Here is a 23,648-nt window from a genome sequence, read left to right on the forward strand (position 1 = left end):
TTAATATAATTGACATACAAAGTTAACATTGCAAGATGTAAGTGACTGCAAACAGTTGCTAACATTACTATCTGTTTTTACCCACTTTGGAACATATTTGTGCTATATTTGAAAATGATCAAAATCAAATAGTTGCCCCGGAGCAAAAAGTGGTCCACATTCAAGAGGCGTGGTCCATATTTAATGGGTGTGGTCCATATTCAAGGGGCGTGCCCTTTCATGAAACATCATTTGCACATACAAAGCATGAAAGTGGGAGGACACTGTTCTTCTATAGGACACAGGGCCAAGGTGCTAATGGGAACATGCTGAGCAACTAAAAAAAATAGCAAGGCCCCTTTCCGTCACAAAATTATTTCAGCCGTTCAGCACAGGAGCACCTGAAAAGCAGAATAGCCTCTGCTATTACTAACCTACTTAGTCCTTCAGCTTAGGAGCATTTGAAGAGAGGTAAGGCCCCTGCAATTAGGTAATTAATCAGTCCTACAGGCCTCGGGAAAATGTCCTAGCAGGGGAGCACAAAACACAGGCAGGTAGGCAGGGGGAGGTTGAGGTGAAGCTGGTGCATGGGAAGTGCCATCCCAGTGTGTTCTGGCAGATTAAGTCTTTACCATTTACTGTAGTATTATCCTTGTACTTGTGTATGGTACTCTTTTGTAACTTGCACACTTCAGTTTTTGTTGGTATCGCACTGTATGCTACCTTTTACTTTTGTTTACTTTAGATACTTGCTGCATGGGCTGCATGGGCCCCAGGGGGGCTGAGGTGAAAATGACTCAAAGGCCTGAGAAACACCTAGCCCCCAGGGAGGTCGATTCTTGGAAACAATCACCCCTCCCCAGCCCAGCCTTAGCTTTATTGCTTGGTAGGGCAGGGGTGTTCAGCCGCACAGAGAGGCTGCTTTTATTTTCGCTGTCTGTCTCCGTGTACTCTGGGTCGGCTTTTTTTTCTCCCCTTTCCAAGTGCACTCTGTGTGGACTGGGGCAGGGGAGAAAAAAACGGCCCACAGAGGGCACTGGCCTTTCGGACCATGCCCGAATGTCCGCCTTGGTAATCCGCCCCTGACTTTCAGCACTGTTTTAAAAAAGGAAAGAGTGTTTTCAAAGGAGGTGTTGGATGTTATTCTGTAGGCAGATTAAAGCACCTAAACTACAAATATGCGTGTAGTATAGTGTGGTGCTCGACTGGAGGTATGTTGTATGTCTTACTGCATGCAGATATGTAGTTTAGCAAATACCTTCACACAAATGCCTTTGAGATTAGGTCCTACTTCCTTTATGTACATAAGCAGTAACCATGGTATTGTTGAATATGTTAATAAAAAGACTGCTGTTTAAAATTTATGAGATAATGAAAGAACGTTATTCTGATTTAATAATTTTCTTTTACAAACTTTTTTAAAGAAACTGTTTCATAATAAGCCTTGATGGTAGTTTTACTTTTTTTATCTAAAACAATGTCTTCTGTTTATTGAGGCACAAAGCTTCTTTGAGAATTCCAATGCGTGGGACGGGTGCTCCTGCTGCAGTATAATTCAAGGCCGTTTCAGGATGGACTGTCAGCGTTATCACTGGGGAGGAGCGCGCAGCTTTCTGAGATGGATACAGTTACACATAACAGAGTAGTGACGTTTGTGGAATTTACAGACGGTTAGGCATCCTAGTGTGCGCCGTGCTTTTGGCACCTCCTTACGGCGGACTGGGGAGCCGCGGTGCACAGTTTGGGAATCACTAGTTTTAGAATTAACTTTGATAATTGTATTACTCCTAAGCGTTGAAGATCGCCGCTGGTCTACGAAAAATTATTGGAAGTAAGCCAACATAGTGATAATTTTTGCTAGTTGTATACGGTAAGTAGATTGCTTAAGGCAAAAAACAGGACATACAATGAAAATAGAAGGACTATGATTTCACTTCTAGTGATGAGTGCATGTTAGCAGAGAATTACAAAAGAGGCAGTCTTAACGTAATTTGAATACATATGTGATAGTACCCCTGTAACAGTCTGCGGCACTTAATATTGCCGCGTGAAAACAAGCGTTGCTTTTATGCACTAATGTGTGCTTTGTAAATACGAGAGGGGGTTGATTTAGTTTTATTTTCCACACCTCCACGTTAACGCTGCCAAACGCTTCATCACAGCTTCCCGTGGCACTCGTACGATAAACAAGTTTATTTAAACTGTTTACCTAACAGGAGCCGTGTACGAGATAGTATTTTCGCCTTTAAACAGGTTTTGCTTGTAGTTTAACATACCCCTACTATGCATGTCATTAACTGTCTGTGCGGCACAAATGCTGCCTTGAACGGCAGGAAGTTGCCGATATAGGGGCGAAAACGGCATCCATAATATGCTTCATAAATTGCAGTCGAACGTCATGTTAGATATAAAGGCATATAACATACGTTTTAATTTGAATTTTGAAAAACATAGGGGCATATTATAATGGACAGTCGATACTTTTTCGCGGCTTTTATAGACAGGAAATTGGCGATAAAGGGTTTCATAATTTGCCCTATGGAAATCCTATCAAAGCCCATGTAAGATGCGAAAACATATAATATGGGCTACGCTAGGAATTTCATACAGCATATTATCAAGTCCATTATCGCCGGTTTATCGTCAGTTTCCTGTCGATAGAAGCAGCGATATTGTATCGTCCATCCTTGATAATATGGCTCATATTATGAAGGCGATTATCGGCGCTTTAACAGCGTTATGCCGATTAAAGCGAAGTGAAATTATCACGTCTTCATAATATGTCCCAAGTATTGCCGCATTCTTTAATTATTGTTCCTAATATGCGGCAATAATTTAGCTTATGAACAGAGCTCTTTTTGGTACAATGAGGTAGTTCTGAAAAGAACTGTTTTTTTTTTTAAAAAAGATTTTCATTCTTTAAAATTTGTGAAACAGGAACCAAATTTTTGAACTGTAAAACAGGAACATTTGAAGTTGTTAAAAAAATAAGATGCATTCGAACATTTTATGCTGATTAAATCTTCTTTGAATAAGAATGAGGCTTTGCTCCCCGTACACAATTAATCCTTTGCACTTGTTGCATTTTATATGCACTTTCTTAAAAAATGGTTTCAACTCCATCTGTTCAGTCGATGGAGATGTAGGTCGTCTGGTCGATGAAGTGCTGGCCTCAGCTGGTGGTAGTTCTGTAGCCAGAGCTCTTGTCGCTGCCTGTGCATATTGCACAGGGTGGACTTGGCTCATATGTCTCTTCATGGTATGAATTGAAAAAGAATATTTTTTGGTTGGATTTCCTCTGGAAAGTACTGAGCTACAAATTGTGCTCGTTACTTTGAGCATGTACTTTTTTTTGACCTTGTGGAAAGGTAAAAAATTGCCAAATAAAAGATTCCTTTTTTTTTTTTAAAGGAAGATAAACATTTCCTTGAGATTCCGAAGAAGAATTGCCTGCGGCCGCCATTTCAGCAAAGTGTCCGGAAATATGAAAAAGGTTGTTCTCCCTTCAGCGCCAAATAGATAGTGAGGGAAGTTGGTGGTTTCTGGAAAATTGCGGAATAGAAACTACTATGAACCAATAGGAAGTGTTCTTTTCAAGTCACATGATTTGACATGCGCGTATTAGGACGTATACGCGGTGACGGAATCCGGACACGTATGTGAATTAGAAGTATCGGTCTAATTTAATGAAGTTTTAAAATGTGAAAAGGAGGAAAGATATACATTCTCAAATATTAAATACCTTCATATGGGGTCACAAGAACAATGCCGATAAAGTATCAAACTTTTTTTATTGTTTCAAAACACCGGGGTGCGCACACTCTGTCGCCTCGGTACGTTTAACATCTGACAAGTCTGTAAACGGTGAAATGAACGTAAGGTAAAGACTCTGTAAAGCTTTTCAGACTTGCAAGGAGTTCCTAAGCAATTCTGACAGTGAAGAAAACTTTGTAATACTATGAAAGCACTTCTCGAAAATCTATAATAAAACTATAGAACACATTAAAAAATATTTTATATTTCGCAATTAATAAAAGCTAAGAAATATAATGAAAAAATATAACTTATAAACAGTTTATAGTTAAGCAGTAGCCTTTAAAAAAACCTATGAAATTCACTGAAAAAAACCATATGTTTTACACACGTTATAGTTAGGAAGTAGCATTTAAAAAACCTATGAAATTCACCGAAAAAACCATAGGTTTTACACCAGTTATAGTTAGCTGGAAGTTTTACTCGCATAAAACCATTGAACTTCCCACGTTATAGTTAGTTGGACTCACTATAACTTGCGCGTGCAATGCACTGCTGATGACGTCACATATTACTTCACTCATGACATGGTCAGTGACATCACTCATGACATCACTGATGACACCATTCAGTGAATGTGCGTCTTTTTGAAAAATAAATATTAGTGAGTAATGTTTAAATATTTAAATATATGTATTAGTGTTTCACTTTGTGTATAAGTGGCTGCATGGGTTGGTGAGTAGCTACATGTGTATGTATATGGGTTATTAGATGTTTTTCTTAGTATCAGTATAAGTGTTTGTATAGTTTGGTGGGGGTATTACTTAGCACATAGATGCATGAATGACTGAGTCTCTTTGTATGTGTTTTGAAGACACCATATGTGCAGGACTGTATGGGTGGATGACTGTGTATATGTGTATGTTACTGAGTGAATGAGTGTCTCACTAGTTTCTTTATCAGTAACTACATAAGTTTAAATCTAGTATATGTGAATATTATTGTATGTAAGTGAGTATATATGAGAGTAAGAGATTGTAAGAGCTCCTATTTAAATTAGTATGTGTTTCTATAAGTGATTGTTTAAGAGTGTAAGTATGTGTAAGTTTCCTTAGAAGTAAGGTGGTAGTGTGTGTATAGCTGTATATCCAAATAAATAGATGTTTATTTGCATGTGTGAGTATGTGTGAGAGTATCTTTTGGATGACTGTCGGTGTGTAACAGGATGTATAGGTGTATCACTACATATAATGAGTGAGTATATGTATGAGTGTCTATATAGAACTGTTGGTCAATGAGTGGATGTGTATATAGATGGTGGAATTATTGAATTGGTTGTTGTAACTGGTATGGGTATCTCTATTTTTTTGAAAATGTAAGTTTCTATTTTTGAATATGTGTTTCAAGGGTTACATTACAGTGAAAGGAGGTCTGTCACTGTCACAAGGATGGTCTCATCAGTGATGTCATGAGTGATGTCACTGACCATGTCATGAGTGATGTAATATGTGACGTCATCAGCAGTGCATTGCACGCGCAAGTTATAATGAGTCCAACTAACTATAACGTGGGAATTTCAATGGTTTTATGCGAGTAAAACTTCCAGCTAACTATGACTGGTGTAAAACCTATGGTTTTTTCGGTGAATTTCATAGGTTTTTTAAATGCTACTTCCTAACTATAACGTGTGTAAAACCTATGGTTTTTTCAGTGAATATATATATATATATATATATATATATATATATATATATATATATTTCACAAAAGATCTCCATCACAATAATAATGGTAAGGGATGTTACTTCCTGTTGCGCAGTGTATGCATAAAACACACTACTGCAACTACAGAGAGCCAAGCAGATAAACAAATATTGAAAATATCGAACACATATATATATATATCATTTAAATGACCTATGTGCGCCTTTCATCATACCACCCACCACCCACTCTAGTATCATAGGCACGTTTTCTGGCATACAGGCATATACACTGGTAAAGGAGCTCTTCAAGCGTGCCTTGGTATTTGTTCTTTTAATGTAAAGTACGTTGTAATCGTGCCTTATATGTAGATTAAGATGATAATGTGCAAAAACAACTAACCAAAGTAGGTCCGTCAACCACCTGCAATGTCTTCCATTAATTTAATTTGAAGCCAGTTATATTGCGCGAGAAGTAGTGGCTTCCAGCCCTAGGGTGCCACAGGTTTACCTCACCAGCACTGCCTGGAATGATCATCAGTAGTACTAGCGGGCATAAATACCTGGATGACTTTACCAGCATTGCCATGTTTGTGCATCCAAGGATAGAAACAGCAGTGCAGAAGAATTCACATTAGCAACACATAACGTATGCTTTGGTGCAAGGTGAAGTGCTTAGTAACAGTGAAGTGGATAAGAGACGATGGGCCCTAACGCAAGAAGAAAAATTATCCCCTTACCCCCAGTTTTAGTAACGGATTCGCCTAACTGAAGGTCAGTGGTTTGTCAACTCCCTGGGCCCCATTCTGACCCTGCCTGCTATGTTTATGATAGCTACACCCCTAAGCATGTAATGTCCACACCCACTTTGATGTTTTTACCCTTCTCCTTTTAAAATGTGTTTCTATCGCTGTGTGTCACCTCCAATCTATGTGGAGATAGGCTGTCACTGGCACAATGTGACCGCTGTCACTTTAAACAACGTATTCAAAAACACATTGTGCTCCACCTCTCAGTACAGATGACATTTATGAAAACAGGCCCACGGGTGACATGCTGTGTGTATAGCACAACCCAATGGTGCATTTTTTTTATTTCATAAGTAGGCAAGTCTGAGTCACCCTTGCTTGGATTTGAGCTGGTCACAGGAGGACTTGGAGTTAAGGCAGGTGCATTGTCTCACACACAGCTGTTTTATCAACAGACAATCCCAGGAAGTAGAGGTCCCTTGCTGAAATTCATCTGACTTTTCGCAGTGCCAGTTGCGGATGTGGGTGGAGCTAATAGAGTAAGTGGGTGGAGCCTGTGGATGAAGTGGGTGGGGCCAGAGAAAAGTAGGCATGGCCTTCGACAAAGATTTGAGCACCTGCACTTCCTATTTTACTAATTAAACACTGGGGCTGAGGCACATAGGGAGTAGTTTTGGACCCACCCCCTGGACAGGTTTTTGGGGACCTTTAGAGGACTCAGGCTTTTTATCTTGGGGATTCTCACCACCTTTTCCCTGGGAAAGTTTTGTAACCACCTTCTTCTGGTCACTCCCAGTGGTTGTCCTGGTCACCCTAGTCTTGACCCAGTGGTCTGCTTTCTTTCCCAATTTTGGGGAAGAAATTAGACCTAGGTCTACCAAATGCTGATGTAACTTCATTTTTGCAATTACTCAATATATGTTCCTTTCATAAACAAATTGTAAGGTCCAGTAAAGTCATGCACATTGTGTCCAGTTAACCAACCATCCAGTGTGCTTAAGAGTAGTCTACAAAATCAATCCAGGACTGGTTCTGGGTTTTGTGAGCCTCCCCTGAATCTAATTCTGTACTCCTTAGTGGTGAGTCCAAATCCCTCAAACAGTCTTTTTCATGAGATCATAGGACCCTGCATCTTGCCCAGAGAGGGTCAGAAGCCTGTCTCTGCAGTTACCAGAGAACAGTACCCACAGGTGTGCCCCCAGAGAGGTGTCTTCACCTTTCTCATGTCACAAGCCCTCTCACAGGCTGTGTACCATTTGGTGATGTCATCTCCCTCAAATTTAGGGACAATCCTTTTGGGAACTTTAGGATCATAAGATTGCTCTTTATCCTCATTTGTATTGCTGCAACCATTGATGGGTGCTACAACCATCTCTTTCCTTTCCCAGAGCCAGGAGTCAGGGCTCTAGTACTAATCTTTTGGCCAGCATTGCTTAAAAAAAAAAAAAAAAAGCAGTCCTCATTGGGGCTGCCCCCAATGTCCTCAATGGGGCCTGAGCCACCTGTGTGGTCTCCAGGTCCCCAATGGTTAATACTTGGAGTCAAGGTTGCAGGGACCCAGTCTTCCCTAGGAAGTGGTGGAGGTTGGGACCCATCTCCATCCTCGTCACCATTCTCAGAATGGTGGGCCTTAGCATACTCAGCCAACAGCTCCTGGAGCCTGTGTTTGGCTGGATGCAGTTCCATGGCTATGTTTTAAATTCTACATAAGGACCGTAACTCCTGAAAAGACAGGTGGAGGTAAGGGGTGAGTTCGAGCTCCTCAACCATGTCCTGTATGTTACCATGATTATCTTCACTGATAGCTGGGTTCTTTTGAGACATTATAAAGTTCTTACCCCTCTACCCTGGACTATAGTGACTTATTTTTCTAAAATCAGAATTCTAAAGGCAATTTAAGAATTCTGTTGTGTGATCAGATGGTAACCAAGTAGTCCAACAAATGCAAGTTTGTATCCCACCGCTGATCCACCAATGTAAGAAACTGGCTCTATATATACACTGCACCAAAGTGAGGTACAGTGTGTATAGCAGTGTTCTTCAATCTGTGGGGCGCGCCCCCCTGGGGGGGCACGACACCTTCCCAGGTGGGGGCGCGCACTCCACTTCAATCTCACCTTTGTTCCCTGTGTCCCTCCGTTCCTGCAAGTCTTCTTGGAGGATTTTGGTACGTGGAAGGGGGAGGGAGGGGAGATCGATGGGGCAGGAGGTGCCCGTTCTTTTGTCATGTTAACTCTCCCAGGAGGGGGTTAATTCACAGAGCTGAAATGCTTCAGCTCCAGTGAGAGGCGAGGGGTCTCCTCTGCTAAAACCGAAAGCAAACAAACACACGCTTTCGGTTTTAGCAGAGGAGACCCCTTGCCTCCCACTGCAGCTGAAGCATTTCAGCTCTATGAATTAACCCCCTCCTGGGAGAGTTCGCTCTTCCCAGAACGACAAAGTTTCCAGAGTTCGAGTCTCGGCAAAGAAGCTGAACATCCTGTGATTCTGGGCAAATCACTTAATCTCCCCATGCCTAACAAAACACCACATGAGGGAACGCAGCAATATCATTAAAAAAAAGTAAACTGTAGTTCTTGCTAGATTTGGGAAGTGCGGAAATGGAAGTGTTAGTCTGACGAAGGCATCCAGGATGGTTTCCAAAAATGAAGACAAAGCACTGGTGCGATTCCTGCTATCTGGCCATAAATACCATGAAAAGACCCAGATGGCAACACATGAAGGGCCGCCATTAGTTTCCCATGAGTAATGTGCACATCACAAATAATAAAACCATCAAATAAAAAACAAATCCAACAGCCCGTTTGTGGCAAAACAGCAAAGTGAGCACATTTCATTAGTAGGGGTTTTGAATTCATATTTTTTTCAGTGCCAAGACAGTCAGTAAATTCATCTGGGTGCTAAAGCTGGGGACTGGGAAGAATATACACAGTGGTTATGGTGGTTTAAGTGCTTGACAGAAGAGCCCAATGCAAGGACGCGGGTCAAGCAAAACATGCCAGGATCTCCAGTCCTGAATTAGAGCCAACATTCAGGAACCCGTTTTTGGTCTTTCTACCAACTGGTGACACTTTCGACATGACGCGTAGGATTCGAGGCATTTAGAAACAAGCATTGGGTAGCATCATTATGCTGTCATTAGAGAGGGCAGGTTTGGATATATCAAACATCAAAGTAGGACTTACTGGCCTAGTCAGTACAAGCAATAAACGTAAAAGTTTACTTCTTTGTTTGTTATTAATGTTTTGTGGACAATAGACAAGCCAACACACTGACCAGATAGACTCGCCTGTGAATGTGACTACACGTTCGTGTTCACAGGTGTACGCCCTCCACACCGGGTAGTGAAAGATGAGTTTCAGTGAGGGCTCAGTGATATTTTTTTATTATCCTGCACACCTCAAGTACGCCTTGGCCATAGTACAAGAAATGGGGCACAGAAGTGTTTGTATCGGGCATCAGTCGGCACGGCAGGCTAGAAATTATAAGTTCGGTCGAGGACATTCCAGGGCTGCCTGAGAGCATTCCAGTCGCACAACAGCAAAACGTCATTGTGTGATTTTCAAAATCAGCCAAAATACCGGTCTGCCATATTGCCCTCGTTTCTCAATTTCCTGCACAAGCAGTGCATGGCTCCTTACATCGAAATCAGACATTGCGGTTTGTTTTTAGCGTTGCATCATTTGTGAAACAATACACGCTCATTGCGTATGCAACGTCGACACTGTTTTGCAGACTGCTGCGAGCTGTAAGTAAGCTGTACATTGGCCTTACTATACGAGCTGCTCCTGTAAACTCAACTGCCTCTTTCTTGTCCCTAACCAGGCAGGCCGGGCGAGGAATAGCTGAGGGAAAAGCACAAAGACGTGCACTCTGGCCTGCTGCTCCAAGGCAGTAACATCATCCAGTGTTGGGTCGAAGTGTGAGCACTGAAAGCGAACGCTTTCGCGATCGCTATAGTAACAAGATCAGGGATTCCTCATCTAGCAAGCCTCACCCTTTTTGTATCCTGTGGACGGAGCTCGGCTCCCTGCCTGAAGCTGCCGCTGGGTTCCCTGCTGTCCCTGCTGTCACCGCAACGACTGGCCGGACCCGCTTCGCGGGTCCCGCTGCGCGGTTGACAGCCTTGTCAACAGCTGTCCAGCAAGCGAAGGTTTGGGCGTTTCCTTGTCCGGCAGGGCTGCGAGCTTCCAGCGGGGGACTCCAAGGACCAGGAGCCCCCGCGCGCCCGTCACCACCTGGGCTGCTCTCCCTGCCGGCTCCGCCCCTACTGCTGTCTTAACGGGCGACTGAACTTTGGCCCAGTGGATTCCTCATCTAGCAAGCCTCACCCTTTTTGTATCCTGTGGACGGAGCTCGGCTCCCTGCCTGAAGCTGCCGCTGGGTTCCCTGCTGTCACCGCAACGACTGGCCGGACCCGCTTCGCGGGTCCCGCTGCGCGGTTGACAGCCTTGTCAACAGCTGTCCAGCAAGCGAAGGTTTGGGCGTTTCCTTGTCCGGCAGGGCTGCGAGCTTCCAGCGGGGGACTCCAAGGACCAGGAGCCCCCGCGCGCCCGTCACCACCTGGGCTGCTCTCCCTGCCGGCTCCGCCCCTACTCCTTACTCTCCCAACTACATAAACAACGTGACCCTCCCGCTGCGCGGGAGCGCGCGGGAGGGCGCCGGGAGAAGCCCGGGACAAGGGCGGGACCGTCTGTGGCCGTCCGGGGCAGGAGGAGGCTGGGCCGGGCCAACCCCCCTAACATCCCTTATCCTACGTTACGGCATAGACAAGGTATTATTATTGACTCATAGACACTATTGTAAGAACCTTTGATATTCTGTGCCTTTGTACACTGTTGTTCAATCCCCAACTTATAGTATCCCTCTATTTTCCTCCTTGCCGCCAGACGGGGGTCAGTGGGTCCTTCGCAAGCACCCATTGAATCGCCCAGGCGCAAGGTTGAGTAAGGGGGGTAAACGAGGTTGGGTTGGGTCCAGTTCACTTGAATATCTGTCCTATATCCTCGCGAACGCGTATTCTGAGGCTCAAATACCTGCCCTTACAAAATGGCCCTTAGATCTGGAAAACAGCGTCTAGTGCACATTCAAACTTCGAATGGGGTAGTCTCAGGCCCTTTAGATGCCTTTATTACGAGAGCAACCGGTATACTGGAAAAAGAAATTGAACTGGTTGAACATAGATTGTCTCTGGACCTAGTTACTGGTAAACGCTCTTCAATAGGTGATTTGGCTCGTGTCAAAAGTCCCCTAACTAATGCAGCATTTAATTGCATTTCAACATCAGACACCGACTTAATTATCCATGAAGAAGGGATTGAAGTCCCCACATCTAGGCTACACGAAAACATGGACGTGACCTCTAAAAGTAATGTGACCAGCATAGAAGAAAATAGCCAATCTTCTGCGCTTGAAACCTCCCAAATAAATGCCTCTACTTTACCTTGCACTCCTGCCCCACCTATAGAAATCATCAAACAGGTACCACGGAAAAGAAAATATGTATCCAGCCCCGAGGGAGGGAAGACACAGAAACAACCTAAAATAGATTCCGAGAATAGCCCCTCCCACTCCCAGTCCATCCAAATACCACAGATAGTGTACTGTCCATCATTGGCCCACTCAGGATCCTCTAACCCTTGTCCAACTTGCTTTAGCAGTGATGACATCCTGCTGGCAAAAATGGAAACTATAGTTAAAAATTTATTGCTTCCGGTGGTAGAAAATATAAGGATATTGTCCGCTAAAATAGATGTCCTAGAAGCGGCAACCAATATTAACATGGACCTCTTACAAAATATATCTGGCACTAAGCCAAGAGGCCAAGTCTCTAAAGGGGGTCCTATCCAAAGCAACGGGACAACCACAATAAATCCCGCAGTGATGTCATCCACTAATACTAATATTAATAAGAAATCTCTAACAGGGCCAAAAACAACTCCCATATCTAGAGCCACCAATAAAGACACGTCGAAGGTTAAACCTGCAGCGGTGGCCAACAACGCTTATGGGGCAAAATATAAAGCTAATACCGCTCCAAAGCAACCAATAAACAACACAGCAGGCGCCCCTGTGTCAAATAGGGATAATAAAACACCAAACCTAGATAAGAACAGGAGGTTAGATAATAAAAACATACATAAATCCCAGAGAGTCAACCTACCCCCAGAAGCGGCTCAGTACACTATTGTATTAACAGGAGTGGCTCCACTCAAAGAGGGCACTAGAGAATCCCAGGTGGATCTGAGGAACAAGGTTACGTTCTGGTTGAATAAACATCGCCCACTCCCTCCGTCGTCCCCCACCGAGATCTTGTATGTAAGGAGAGTAGATTGGGTTGGAAAAGAAGAAAAAGATCTAGAAGGGGATTGCATCTTAATTTCTTTTAGAGATCCATGGGTAGTGGATAGAATCCAACGGAAAGCTAGATTTGCCCGTTTGGGAGATGTCCAGACTTTACATCTTGGCTACTTTTATCCCTATATAAATCAAAGAAGCCGAACGGGATATAACCCATGGAAAGTCAAAGGGGGAAGACCCATAGTGCCTGTAATATATCACCCCCCATATTACCCCCCCCTCTACAACCATTTTGAGGCACTGTCTGATCTAGAATGGGTTGACTGACTACGTGCATCTAACAAGTCACCCAAACTAGCACTGGTGAAAGACGAGGGAGTCCATACCTCATCTATCTCCACCCCAGAACTGGTAGATGAGTGCCACCCAACTCACGAAACTAGCGGGCCAGTAAAGGGTTTTCTTGGGGTTAAAGGCACTACCCCGATTGTAGAAGAAGTAGAACTAATAAACAACCACCTATCGAGCCCACAATCCCCGTCTACTGATGGTAACAGCCCTACAGAGATAGACCTGATATGTTCACATTTGGTGTCTTGGAATATCGCTGGAGTCAAAGCACGGCTGGTATCTGACGACTGGTCGGAGTTTATAAGTAGCTATGAGGTAGTGATACTACAGGAAACATGGGCTACAGCCCCGTTTTACATGGCTGGCTATATTAATTTTTTTAAACCAGCAGTAAAAGGTGTAAAGGGGCGGGCGTCTGGGGGTTTAACCACATGGGTTAAACAGTCCTGGGGGTTTACAGCTTCTGAAATGTATGTGGACAACCCTGATATACTGGTTGTAAGGCTGAGCAAAACAGGGGGGCAGGACATGCTCATCATTAACATATATTCCAGGGGTCTCCCAGGTGGCAGATGCCCCAATTTGATCGGCGAACTGGATACGCTGTTAACGGGCTGGGATAAAGCCTCCTTCATTATGTTAGCTGGCGATATTAATTGCACAATTGAGCCTTTGTATCAGCCAGAGGATAATTGGGGGTACGAAGAAGATGTCACATGGAAAATTCCTGAGCTTTCAAACAAGACCATAGTCAAAGCAACGGAGGCGGCCTTGAACTGGTCTTCCTTCTGCCTCACTTGGGGTTTAAGGGCTGTGAACGGTCGCACAAAATCAGATTTTGGAGCAAACCCTACCTTTGATAATGGCGTAAGAAAGAGTCGCATAGATTACATCTTTATAAAAATGGAACATTGGAATGTTATCAATGACATGGAAATCATAACACGACCTGAGAGTGACCATAACCCCCTGTCCTTGAAATTCTTAATGTGTGATCAGATAAAAGCAATGGAACCCGATCCTAGGGGGCAAGGGGTGATAACGGTATCAAATGATCGGAGGAGAGTGAAGTGGTCACTAATCTCAAACGATGTAATGATCCAGACCAACATTGAAAAGGTAGTGACTTGTGCTCTAATTAACATGAAGTCTATTGCTGTTGAAAAGGACCAGGAAGCTTTACAAAAACTGATGGGTATTCATGATAATTGTTTTTCTGAACTTAAATTTATCCTATCAAAACCATGTAACCATAACATCGGACACTTGAACCCCCCAAGAAGTAAGTGGTATAATAGAGCATGTAGAGATGCACACACCAACCTCATAGAAAAAGTTAAAAATAGAGATATCTGTGCTGTTAAAGAGGCAAGGAAAGCGTATAAAAAAGTTCAATGGGTGGCAAAAAAGGAATGGGAAGACGAGTTTTGGGCAGACCTTCTGGAAGCTAGTAAATCAAACGACCATGTCAAATTTTGGGACATCGTCAAAAGTGGTAAAGATGGCGAGTTTTGTACCCCATCAAACCATGTTTGCCCGGAAGACTGGATCAAACATTACTCTACCCAATTCTGTACAGTGGCCCATGATTCCCCGTCCAGAGTGTCAATGCTGCCGATTATAACATCAGGCAATCCGACCCTGTTATTCACCGAAGCTGAAACAGAATATGCATTGAGGCTAACAAAGAGGGGGAAGGCACCTGGGTTGGACCAAATCCCGGCCGACCTCTTCAAAGCGAATATGGGTCTGTGGGTACCCTACCTAACTTACATAGCTAACAGCATTGCACGAGGTGCCCATATCCCTAAAACCTGGAAAGGGGCGGAGATTCTCCCCATACACAAAAAGGGCGATAGGACAAACCCAGGGAACTATCGCCCGATCAGCCTTATTGATTGTTTTCAAAAGGTTTTTTCACGTATGATTTTGGTGAGGGTCCATGGTTGGATGGATATGGAAGGTATACTATCCCCTTTACAGGCAGGCTTCAGACCTGGCACGAGTACTTTAGACCAGGTCTTGAGGTTTTGTATGATTTTTTGGAAATTTGTTATACTTGGTGGCGGGACTATCTTTGCCGCATTTATAGATTTAAAATCAGCATTTGATTTGGTGCCGAGAGGAAAACTGTGGCAGGTTTTAAGAGATCTAGGAATGCCAGGGGAATTAGTGGACATCATCATCAGACTACATGAAAACAATTTCGCCAGGGTCAGATGGGGGGCACAAGGCCAATTTACGGACTCTTTTCCAGTCTCTCGAGGAGTCCGTCAGGGGTGCGTTCTCGCACCCACCCTATTCCTATTATTTATAGACCAGGTAGTGAAATTTTTTGGGTCCATTAACACTGATGCTCCGTCTCTGGCGGGGACAAAATTCCCACTGCTGATCTTTGCGGACGATACCCTCCTCTTATCTAAAACGAGGGGGGGTCTGCAGAAGGCATTGAATCACTTCGAGGAATACTGTAATCGCAATGACCTCCAGATTAATGTGGGGAAAACAAAATTTATGGTTTTTTCCAGAAAAAAATCTATACGTAGTAGTGTACAACTTAATGGGGTAAACCTAGAACAGGTTAACAAGATGACGTATCTGGGGGTCACTCTAGATTGCCGATTGTCCTGAAAACCACAAATTGAGACTCAGCATCTAAAACTGTCCCAACTCACCGGTTGTCTTTTGCGGGAGCAAAAGAAATCGATCACTAAAAGGGTTGCCCCGGCTTTACAAATTTACGATGTCAAAATTAACGCTGCGACATTGTACGGGGCAGAGTTATGGGGTTTTATGGACCTTTCAAGTCTGTACAAAATACAGTGCAGATTCCTTCGCAGTTTGGTGGGACTCCCCCAATCAACACCACTGATCCCTCTTTGTCATGACATGGGTTGCCGTCCAATAACAGATATGGCACGTTACAGAGTAGTGTCTACCTGGAGGCGTCTGTGGACCACGGAGGAGTTGTCACTTTTTGCAAAGGAAGTATCCGAGGTAAAGGATATAGGTGGTTCAGAGAGAATCCCATGGCTACAGATGGTGAAAAAGACCCTGGTTGACATGGGCCTTAGCCACCTGTGGTTCTCGCCAGACATTAGTAATTTTCCCACTAAAAAGGAATTTAAGAGTCTATTCTGGGCTTCCATCCGCTATTCCCTGGTCCAGGCATCCGGTTCAGAAAATCTGACAGGGCGATTTTTAAAATTTAAACTGGATCCAGTTCGGGAGCCATATTGGGATCTTATTTCAAAGCCCCTGGGAAAAAAACTGTATCACCAATTCCGGGTGGGCACCTTACCCCTAAATTCCTTCACAGCAACATGGAATAACAAAACTAGTAATCTTTGTAGCCATTGCTCTGGGTGCAAGGAATCAGAGGGACACTTTTTGTTTGTTTGCCCGCGATATAGTGAACCCCGTTCAAAGTGGTTAAAACCCATTTTTAAACGTATAAACTGCAATAAATCTTTAGACGCAATATGGGTTTTAAAAACAAATACAACTGATTTTATTGTGATATGCTTGGCTAAATACCTGGGTTGGGCTTGGGTAATCAGATCAAGATGGAATCTTACCGCTATTTGACAGAGTGTAAGCTGTATAGTGCCCACCACTAAAACCTGTCAAACCTATTTTAGAGCTTTTTAACTGTTATGAAATGATATTATATCTGGATTTTTTAATGTCTTGACTATTGTCGTTGATGGTTTAATAACTTTTTAAACTTTAGACCCAAGTTTGATGTACATTGTTGTTTTTATATATATGTATGCTTTGCAAAGCTGTCTTTTATGATTTTATCTATCGAAATAAAGACATTAAAACCTGACCTGAACAAGATCAGACCAGCTGCCTTGTGAAGGAGGGGGCAAAGGATCTATAACTGGTTGGAGGGCAATTATCCCATTATAATGCTGCTTAAAACGTGTGTTAATGATTTCTAGAGAAGATTTGTTTCTCGTGTACCAGCTATGAGCTAGGGAGTTCTCGAAACATCTAACACGGTCTCCCCTTACAGTCCCGGTCTTGGCTGAAAAGGTCTGCAGAATATTCAGCATTGGGAGAAACTGCTATCAAAACTCTCGCCTTTCAGCTCGTCCTATTTATGTGAGATTGGGTTCTCAGCACGTGCGTTATTAAAGACTAACAGGCTCATGATCAAGAAATTAGTTTGCGATTCTTATTTGCGATTTTTAAGGAATAGCAAATAAGGAATCGCAAAACGCGATGCATCACGAAAATTGCAATTAAATAAGGAATTCGTAAAAAAAAAAACCGCAGAAAATAATGCTAATTCTTGTTTTAGCAAACTCGCAAATTGCGATTCGCAATTTGCGATTTCGCAATTTTAGGAGTCGCACTTTGATGCATGTTGATGACATCAGAACCAGGAAGTGTGCTCTCCAAGCCTCATTTTCAGTGCAGAGACTCAGGGAAAGGAAGGAGCTGGCTCTGGGAGCACAGGAGAGAGAGAGAGACTGAGAACACCTGCAAGCAACTGAAAAATGGAACCTGAAAATACAGCAGAGGACAGCCAAAGTGCTAGGAAAAGAAAAGTTACATTTTCTGAAAAAGAAATATAAACTCTGATAGAGGGAGTAGTGCACTGCAATGACAAGCTGTTTGGAAAAGCTTCACTGAAGGTACCTGAGCAGGAAAAAAGGAAGATATGGATTAGGATTCAGTACAGAGTCAATGCCCTTGGGGTAACTCACCATCCAACAGAAGAGCTGAAAAAGATGATACGATCTGCTCAGTCTGGTCAAGGCGCGCATTGCAGACCGGTTGAAGGAGGCAAACAAAACAGGAGGGGACACCACCACACACTGGAAACACTCCCATTGAGGAATTGGTGGAGTCAACAATCCAGCCTGAAGCGGTTGTTGGAGTCACACAGCTGGACACCTCAGGAGCTGCACACACGTCTGAAGGTAAGAGGAATGCAGACTGCATCGGAGAAGACAGCACGCAGACCACAGTTGGTTGAGCAGACAAATCAGGTCTGGGGTGGCTTGGAGGGACAGATGCTCCGTTCACATCGCCTGCAGGGAAAGAACACCCGGTTAGTGAAGGAGGAAATAGCAAAAATGTCAGCCAACATAGCAGTACTGGCCAGTAGTGTCCAGGAACTGACAAAGGTCATGCACGAGGGGCAAACATCGCACAATAGACAGCACCGTCAACGCAGCAGCTCAAACAGCAAGGAAAGTCTCACAATAGGCTTGCAACAGCCACAGCACTGCTGGCACGTAGATCTGTGACAATGGAGACCGAAATGGGTCATTGGAGTGGAGATGTTGCAAAAGCACTAGATCAAGTCACAAATGCCGTAGAGATAATGAATGCATCTACTAGCGGAGTGAACATGACTGCACAGGATGAAAGTAGCGAGTGTGCCTCAAGCCTGAGCAGTACAACAATGCCAGTTGCAAGTACAGTGAGACGCAATACACAGCGCCACCCCATCCACTACCAACGTAAGGCAGGAAGATTCTGCCGCAGACAGGCGTCTGGGTGTTGGAGGGAAGAAGCGCTAGGCTCCCATGCAGAATAGGTGCCTGAAATGGTGACTTAACCATTGTTACAATGTGACCTAATAACTGACTTTGAAGTAATGTTTATTTTAAAATGTTATAATGTTTTTGGGCAATAGTCGAGCCACTATTCACTCTTGAAGTTTGCTTCACTTCCCTGGTCACAATACCTTTTCATAAAGCTTACTTTGCATTGCATATACTGTGTTTGTGTCATCATTACTCACCTTAGAAGTAATTCTGTGTAATCTCCAATATGCGCCTGCACCTTCTGCTGCGCCTGATCCTTGTAGGGCAGGGTGGTGTTGCACTTGCTGGTTCCCATCCTCCAAGTCACTGTCAGACAGCTCCATTTCCAAGCCTCCCTTGGTCACAATGTTGTGCAGCATGGCACATGCTGCAACTATTTTGCAGCATTGTTCAGGATTGTATTTCATTGCTCCTTCGGTCTTATGGAGGAGTCTAAATCGGCTCTTCAGCAGCCCAAATGTCAATCTATCACGTTCCTTGTAGAAATATGTGCTGCATTATATCTCCTTTGTGCGGCAGTCGTAGGATTGAGATATTGTATTGTAATTGCATTTATATAGCGCTTACTACCCCGACGAGGCGTCAAAGCGCTTTTTCGGCGGGTAGCACGCTACTCCGGGACCCATAGAGGATTAGTGTTGAATTAGTATAGTGAAACATGCAAGTACATTTAAAGTGGTGGATAGGTTAGTCAGTTATTTGTATTTTAAATGATAGCAGAAGGATAGAGTAGGACAAAAGTTTGATTTCTTTATCACTCGCTTGTTGACGCATGCTATTGAGGGGGCCTATAAAGGATTAGTGGTGCATTAATATGGTCAAAAATGAGGTCATTTCAGTGGTGGATATTAGTCTGTTACTTGGAGTGAGAAGGATAGCGGATGGATAAAAGGGGAAAAAAGTTTTGCATTCATATAGCACTTGTTACCCCTGATGGGTGTTGAAGCGCTTTTTGGGCGAGTAGCACGCCACTCCGGAACCCATAAAGGATTAGTGTTGAAAATTAGTATAGTATAAATATGAAGTAATTTGAGAAGTAGATATGTCATTCAGTTATTTGGGCAGTATATTAGTATAGTTGAATATGGAATATGGAATTTGAGAAGTGAACATGTTAGTCTGTTAATTTTGATAGAAAAAGGATAGTGGAGGGTGAAAAGGATATTTGTTTTTTTAAGTCAACTTATGGAAGGATCATTATATATTCGTTAGTGATAAAAGGTGGACCGTTACGTGTAATTACAGCAGGGAGTGTGTCTGAGTGGGATGTAGTTATTTATGGTGTTGATTGGCGTGTTAGTAATGAGTGTATTGGTTAGTGGTATAGGATAGAGTTGTGTACTGCTTGTGGGTGATGGTGGATATGTGTGGTAGGGTGTGTAGATGTGGTTTGGTTGGGTTGGTGGTGCATGCTGGTACATTAATCTGTGCATAGTGTTGTGCGTGGTGTGAGTGTGTTGCTCTGTTTGTGGTTGTGGATGGTGTGGGCTGGGTATTGTTAAATGAGAAGGGCAGCATTTCTGGCCCTAGTCCCGACCAGTCTCGAACAGGCCCAAACAGGCAACTACCCTCGTCCTCTCCACCCTTAACAGGCCCAAACCGGCAACTACCCCCCCCTTGTCCTCTCCACCCGGGCTGAGACGCCCCAAGCCTGGCCTTTTTTGTAGCCCTAGTAATCAGGTGACCCGTTCGGCCAATGGGAACCCTAGCCCTAACACTATCCAATCACAACACTAGCCCTAACATCTAGAACTAGTAGGAGACCAGGACCTTGCAGCTAATCTTAACCCTAGTCCAAGCACCCAATCAGTTCAGAAACCCTGATCTCTACGTCCAATAAAGGCCTTAGCCATACCATTAGTCCCAACCCAAGCAGCCAATGGTACAGGTACCCCTACTCCCTATAGAAATCCTAACCCTACTCTTAGTCCCACAACTGGTCCAACAACCAAACACACCAGAAGCCCTAAATAGCTACTTCCAATTAAAGGTCTAACCCTAGCCCTGGTCCCACCCTACTCCTAACAACCAATAACATAGGAAGCCCTAGTCCCTCGTTCCAATAGAAATCCTAACCCTAGTCCCAACCCTGCAATGATTGAATCACAGACCGGGAAACCCAATCAGAACCCTCAAATACCTAAACAATGAGGACATTAACCCGAACCCAATAGAAACACCAGATACAACCATCAATCAGTGTACACATGTGCCAACCACTACCACACCATATAAAGCTCCCAGCAACCTCCGACAATGTTTGCTGGCCAGGGAGTTGGAAGCTGCTTGCTCCTGTTCAGAATCTCCTAGGAGACAGACGGGCACCCTCTGATGTAGAAAATCCCTGTTGCTGGGGGGGGGGGTCAGGGGGGCTGGCCTCACTGGCTTGTGAACACAAAATGGTGGCTGGGGTGCACTGTTTGAGCACACAGGCCTAAGCACAGAGCAAAGGAGAAATTGAGGGGAAAACAGATTTGTCACTAAGGAATGAGAGGGACAAACTACAAAGGTTGGACTGCAAATCCCACAATTCAACAAACTAAATGAAGGCAATCATGGGCATGGAAAACCACACATTTAAAACACAACACAGGTGATAAATATGCAATTACAGGCATGCTAAAACTACAATTTTTAACTGTAACAACCACAGGCATAGACAGTACAGAAAGTGAAAATCGTTTTTTAAACAACTTTTCGTCTTGGGAAGTGTGAGAAGTTGGCCTGGTAGGGGATGTTTCCAATTCTGGAACCACCTACTACCTGACCAAACAATCCCCTTATGGTGTCTGGTTGTAAGTCAACCTTATTAGACAAGCTATCCTAGTGGTAGCATGGACTAAGCAGCCTAAAGGCTTAACTTAAGAGGTCGTGTTAAGCGAGCTGTTTTACCACATACAATCCTGTAATACCAAATGAAAGGACACCACACAAGTATATATTATAAAAATATATGTGTTTATTACTAAAAACAATCCCCAGTATTCTTTATGAATAAAGGGGCACAAGCGTTAAATCAAAAGCACTGTTTAAACATACAAAGTTGCACAATTATGGATGAGGGCAGGGGGCCACTCAAACCATATACTAAACAAGTGGTATAAGAGAGGCCACTCGAACAGTGGTTAGGCCTAGGGCCTAGGGAATCGCTGGGAGCAGTCAGGACAAGCAATGCTGAAGTCGGGAATGGCCCTCGGGATTCGGGAGATGTGCGGAAAGCGCACGCATGCACCAATGTTAACCAATGGTGCGTAAAAGTCAAATAGTTAAAGTTTAAGGACACTTCCGCTGAACCTAGAGGAACAAAACTTAACACACAGACCCTAGAGGTGTGCACCAGTGTGGGAACACCGGCGGAGCAAAGTTACCTCACCCACAGGAAGTGGGTGCACAGGGTCGAAGTGGCGTCGGGTTTTGACACGCAGGCTCTTGGTGCTTGAAGCTGAAAGGGCTGCAGGCAGGGTGAAGACGAAGTGTCCGGTGGAGTCCAAGGGTGGACTCAAGTTGTAGAGTACCTGAAAGCAGAGGGGACAGAGTCTGGGTCACTCAGCAGTGACCAGGGTGGAACCAGGACGGAACCAGGCAATGTCGGGCGCAATCAGGTGGTCGTCGAGGCGCTTCTCTTCGCTGTCACGTGGGCTCTGGGGCATCTGCGACGTCCAGGAGCAGGTCACGATCTGTCCCACGCAGGCTCTCACCGTCGGTGCAGTCGGCTTCCGGTTTGGAGCAAACAAGCCTTGGTAAGAGCAATCCACGCGGGATTGGAAGATGGCGTCTCACTCGGACCAGGAAGGTCAGAGTCGGAGCTCCCTTTCAGGGGAGCTGGTGTGGATCTGGAGCAACCAGAATCACGAGTCTTCTTTTGTAGTTCGTCGGCACAGGGACCACAAGCCAGCTGGCAAGTGACCGGGCCAACGCGTTGAGCCAAATCGTGCCAAAGGGCCCCACGCAGCACTCGTCGAGTGTGGAGGGCTGAACTTCGGCTCAGGAGTAGCTCAGGGTGGGGGCTTCTCAAACCCCGGTGTACAGCTTCGAGGATCACTCGTGGGCTGCACGGTCAGCGTCTCGTGGTCACTTCAAGATGGCGTGCCCCACGCTTCCGGTCGCCTCCACGGGTCTCAGCTTTGCAGGGACTGTGGATCGGGCTGTTAGAAGCTGGGCAGGCTTGATCTCGTCGATCTCAGTCGCTCGAGTTCCGGCGGGAACTGCAACCAAGTAGACGTCGAGGGCTGGATGGTGCCTGCTGCTGCAGGGTGGTCACTCCTTGACCACAAGGGAGATTCTTCGGGCTTCCACGTTGAGATGGAGGGCGAAGGGTCCAGAATATCGTTTCAAATGTTTCTTCCAGGAAATCTGATGTGCATTGGCACTGCTCCCACTCTTATTCGAATCTGGTGGGCGTGATTACCTGCTAGGTCCCCTCCTATGGGTGGGACCCAGGAAGTGGGTGGATACACCCCCTTCCTTTGATCCAGGCCGCCCTGGCACGAGGGCTGGAGTGCCCCAGAACCGGTTTGGCCGGATTATGCAAGGGGCAGCCTTGTGCGCCCCAGGCAGTGTCTGGTTTCTTTCAAACCTCCCTGCTACAATACACTATCTCCTGTCTGGAGGGCGGTGACACCCTCCTGTGACAGGAAACCCTTTGTCCAGGACCCCCTTGACTGGGTTTCGGTCAGCTCCAGGGGTCCAGACATTTGTCTGTGGCAGAGGCATCCATTTTGTGGATCTTAAGGCCTTTGGAGAAATCAACCGCATTAAAGTGAAGTAACATGTCTTACCCCTCTAGAGGGGTGGAATGCCATCCCCGTCGCCAGAACTGGCGAGGGGATGGTATTCCAAAGCGTATGACACCTTACACGACATGTTTTGATAAAGCCAAACCAGAGTTGCTAAATAACCGCGAGGATTATAAGGCACTTAATAGTATATGGTATGGCATTATCCTGAAACAGCTTAGGGATTTGTTCCCGACGGCTGCAGACAGGCTCAGCTCATGCTAGAGCTCCATCTCACATAAAAACCATGCACCCAGCCTCCAGGATTGGTGAGGCCTGTCTATAGGAGTGGCTCACAGGTTTACATGTGTCCAGATATAGGTTTAGACATAGGTATACTATATCTAAGCAAGGGGTGTGTACACCACCTTACCCCAGCTGAGTGATCAGCCAGTTGTGTCAATTTAAGAACCAGCCAGGGGTGGCAAAAGATATGCTGCAGCCCCTGGTAGGCCTTAGTGGCTCCTGTGC

At 44.7% G+C, this 23,648-nt stretch overlaps 1 protein-coding gene across 4 annotated transcripts in view; it reads right to left on the bottom strand.

Annotated features, from left to right (window-relative positions):
* Window positions 1–23,648, bottom strand: part of LOC144822489 (large ribosomal subunit protein uL23-like) — a 150,558-nt gene that overhangs the window by 116,505 nt on the left and 10,405 nt on the right. For 2 of the 4 annotated variants that reach the window (XM_078680097.1, XM_078680102.1), the window contains exons 1-2: window positions 18,600–21,106; window positions 17,554–17,880 (exon numbers count right to left, since the gene is read on the bottom strand). In XM_078680097.1, coding sequence (XP_078536223.1) covers window positions 17,554–17,791 — 238 coding nt within the window. In that variant the 5' untranslated portion in view covers window positions 17,792–17,880; window positions 18,600–21,106. Of the gene's footprint in view, window positions 1–17,553; window positions 17,881–18,599; window positions 21,107–23,648 lie in introns of those variants that run through there. The other 2 variants (XM_078680098.1, XM_078680101.1) reach the window with 1 other exon arrangement.

Source organism: Lissotriton helveticus, chromosome 3_1, assembly GCF_964261635.1.
Source record: "Lissotriton helveticus chromosome 3_1, aLisHel1.1, whole genome shotgun sequence".
Lineage (NCBI taxonomy): Eukaryota > Metazoa > Chordata > Amphibia > Caudata > Salamandridae > Lissotriton > Lissotriton helveticus.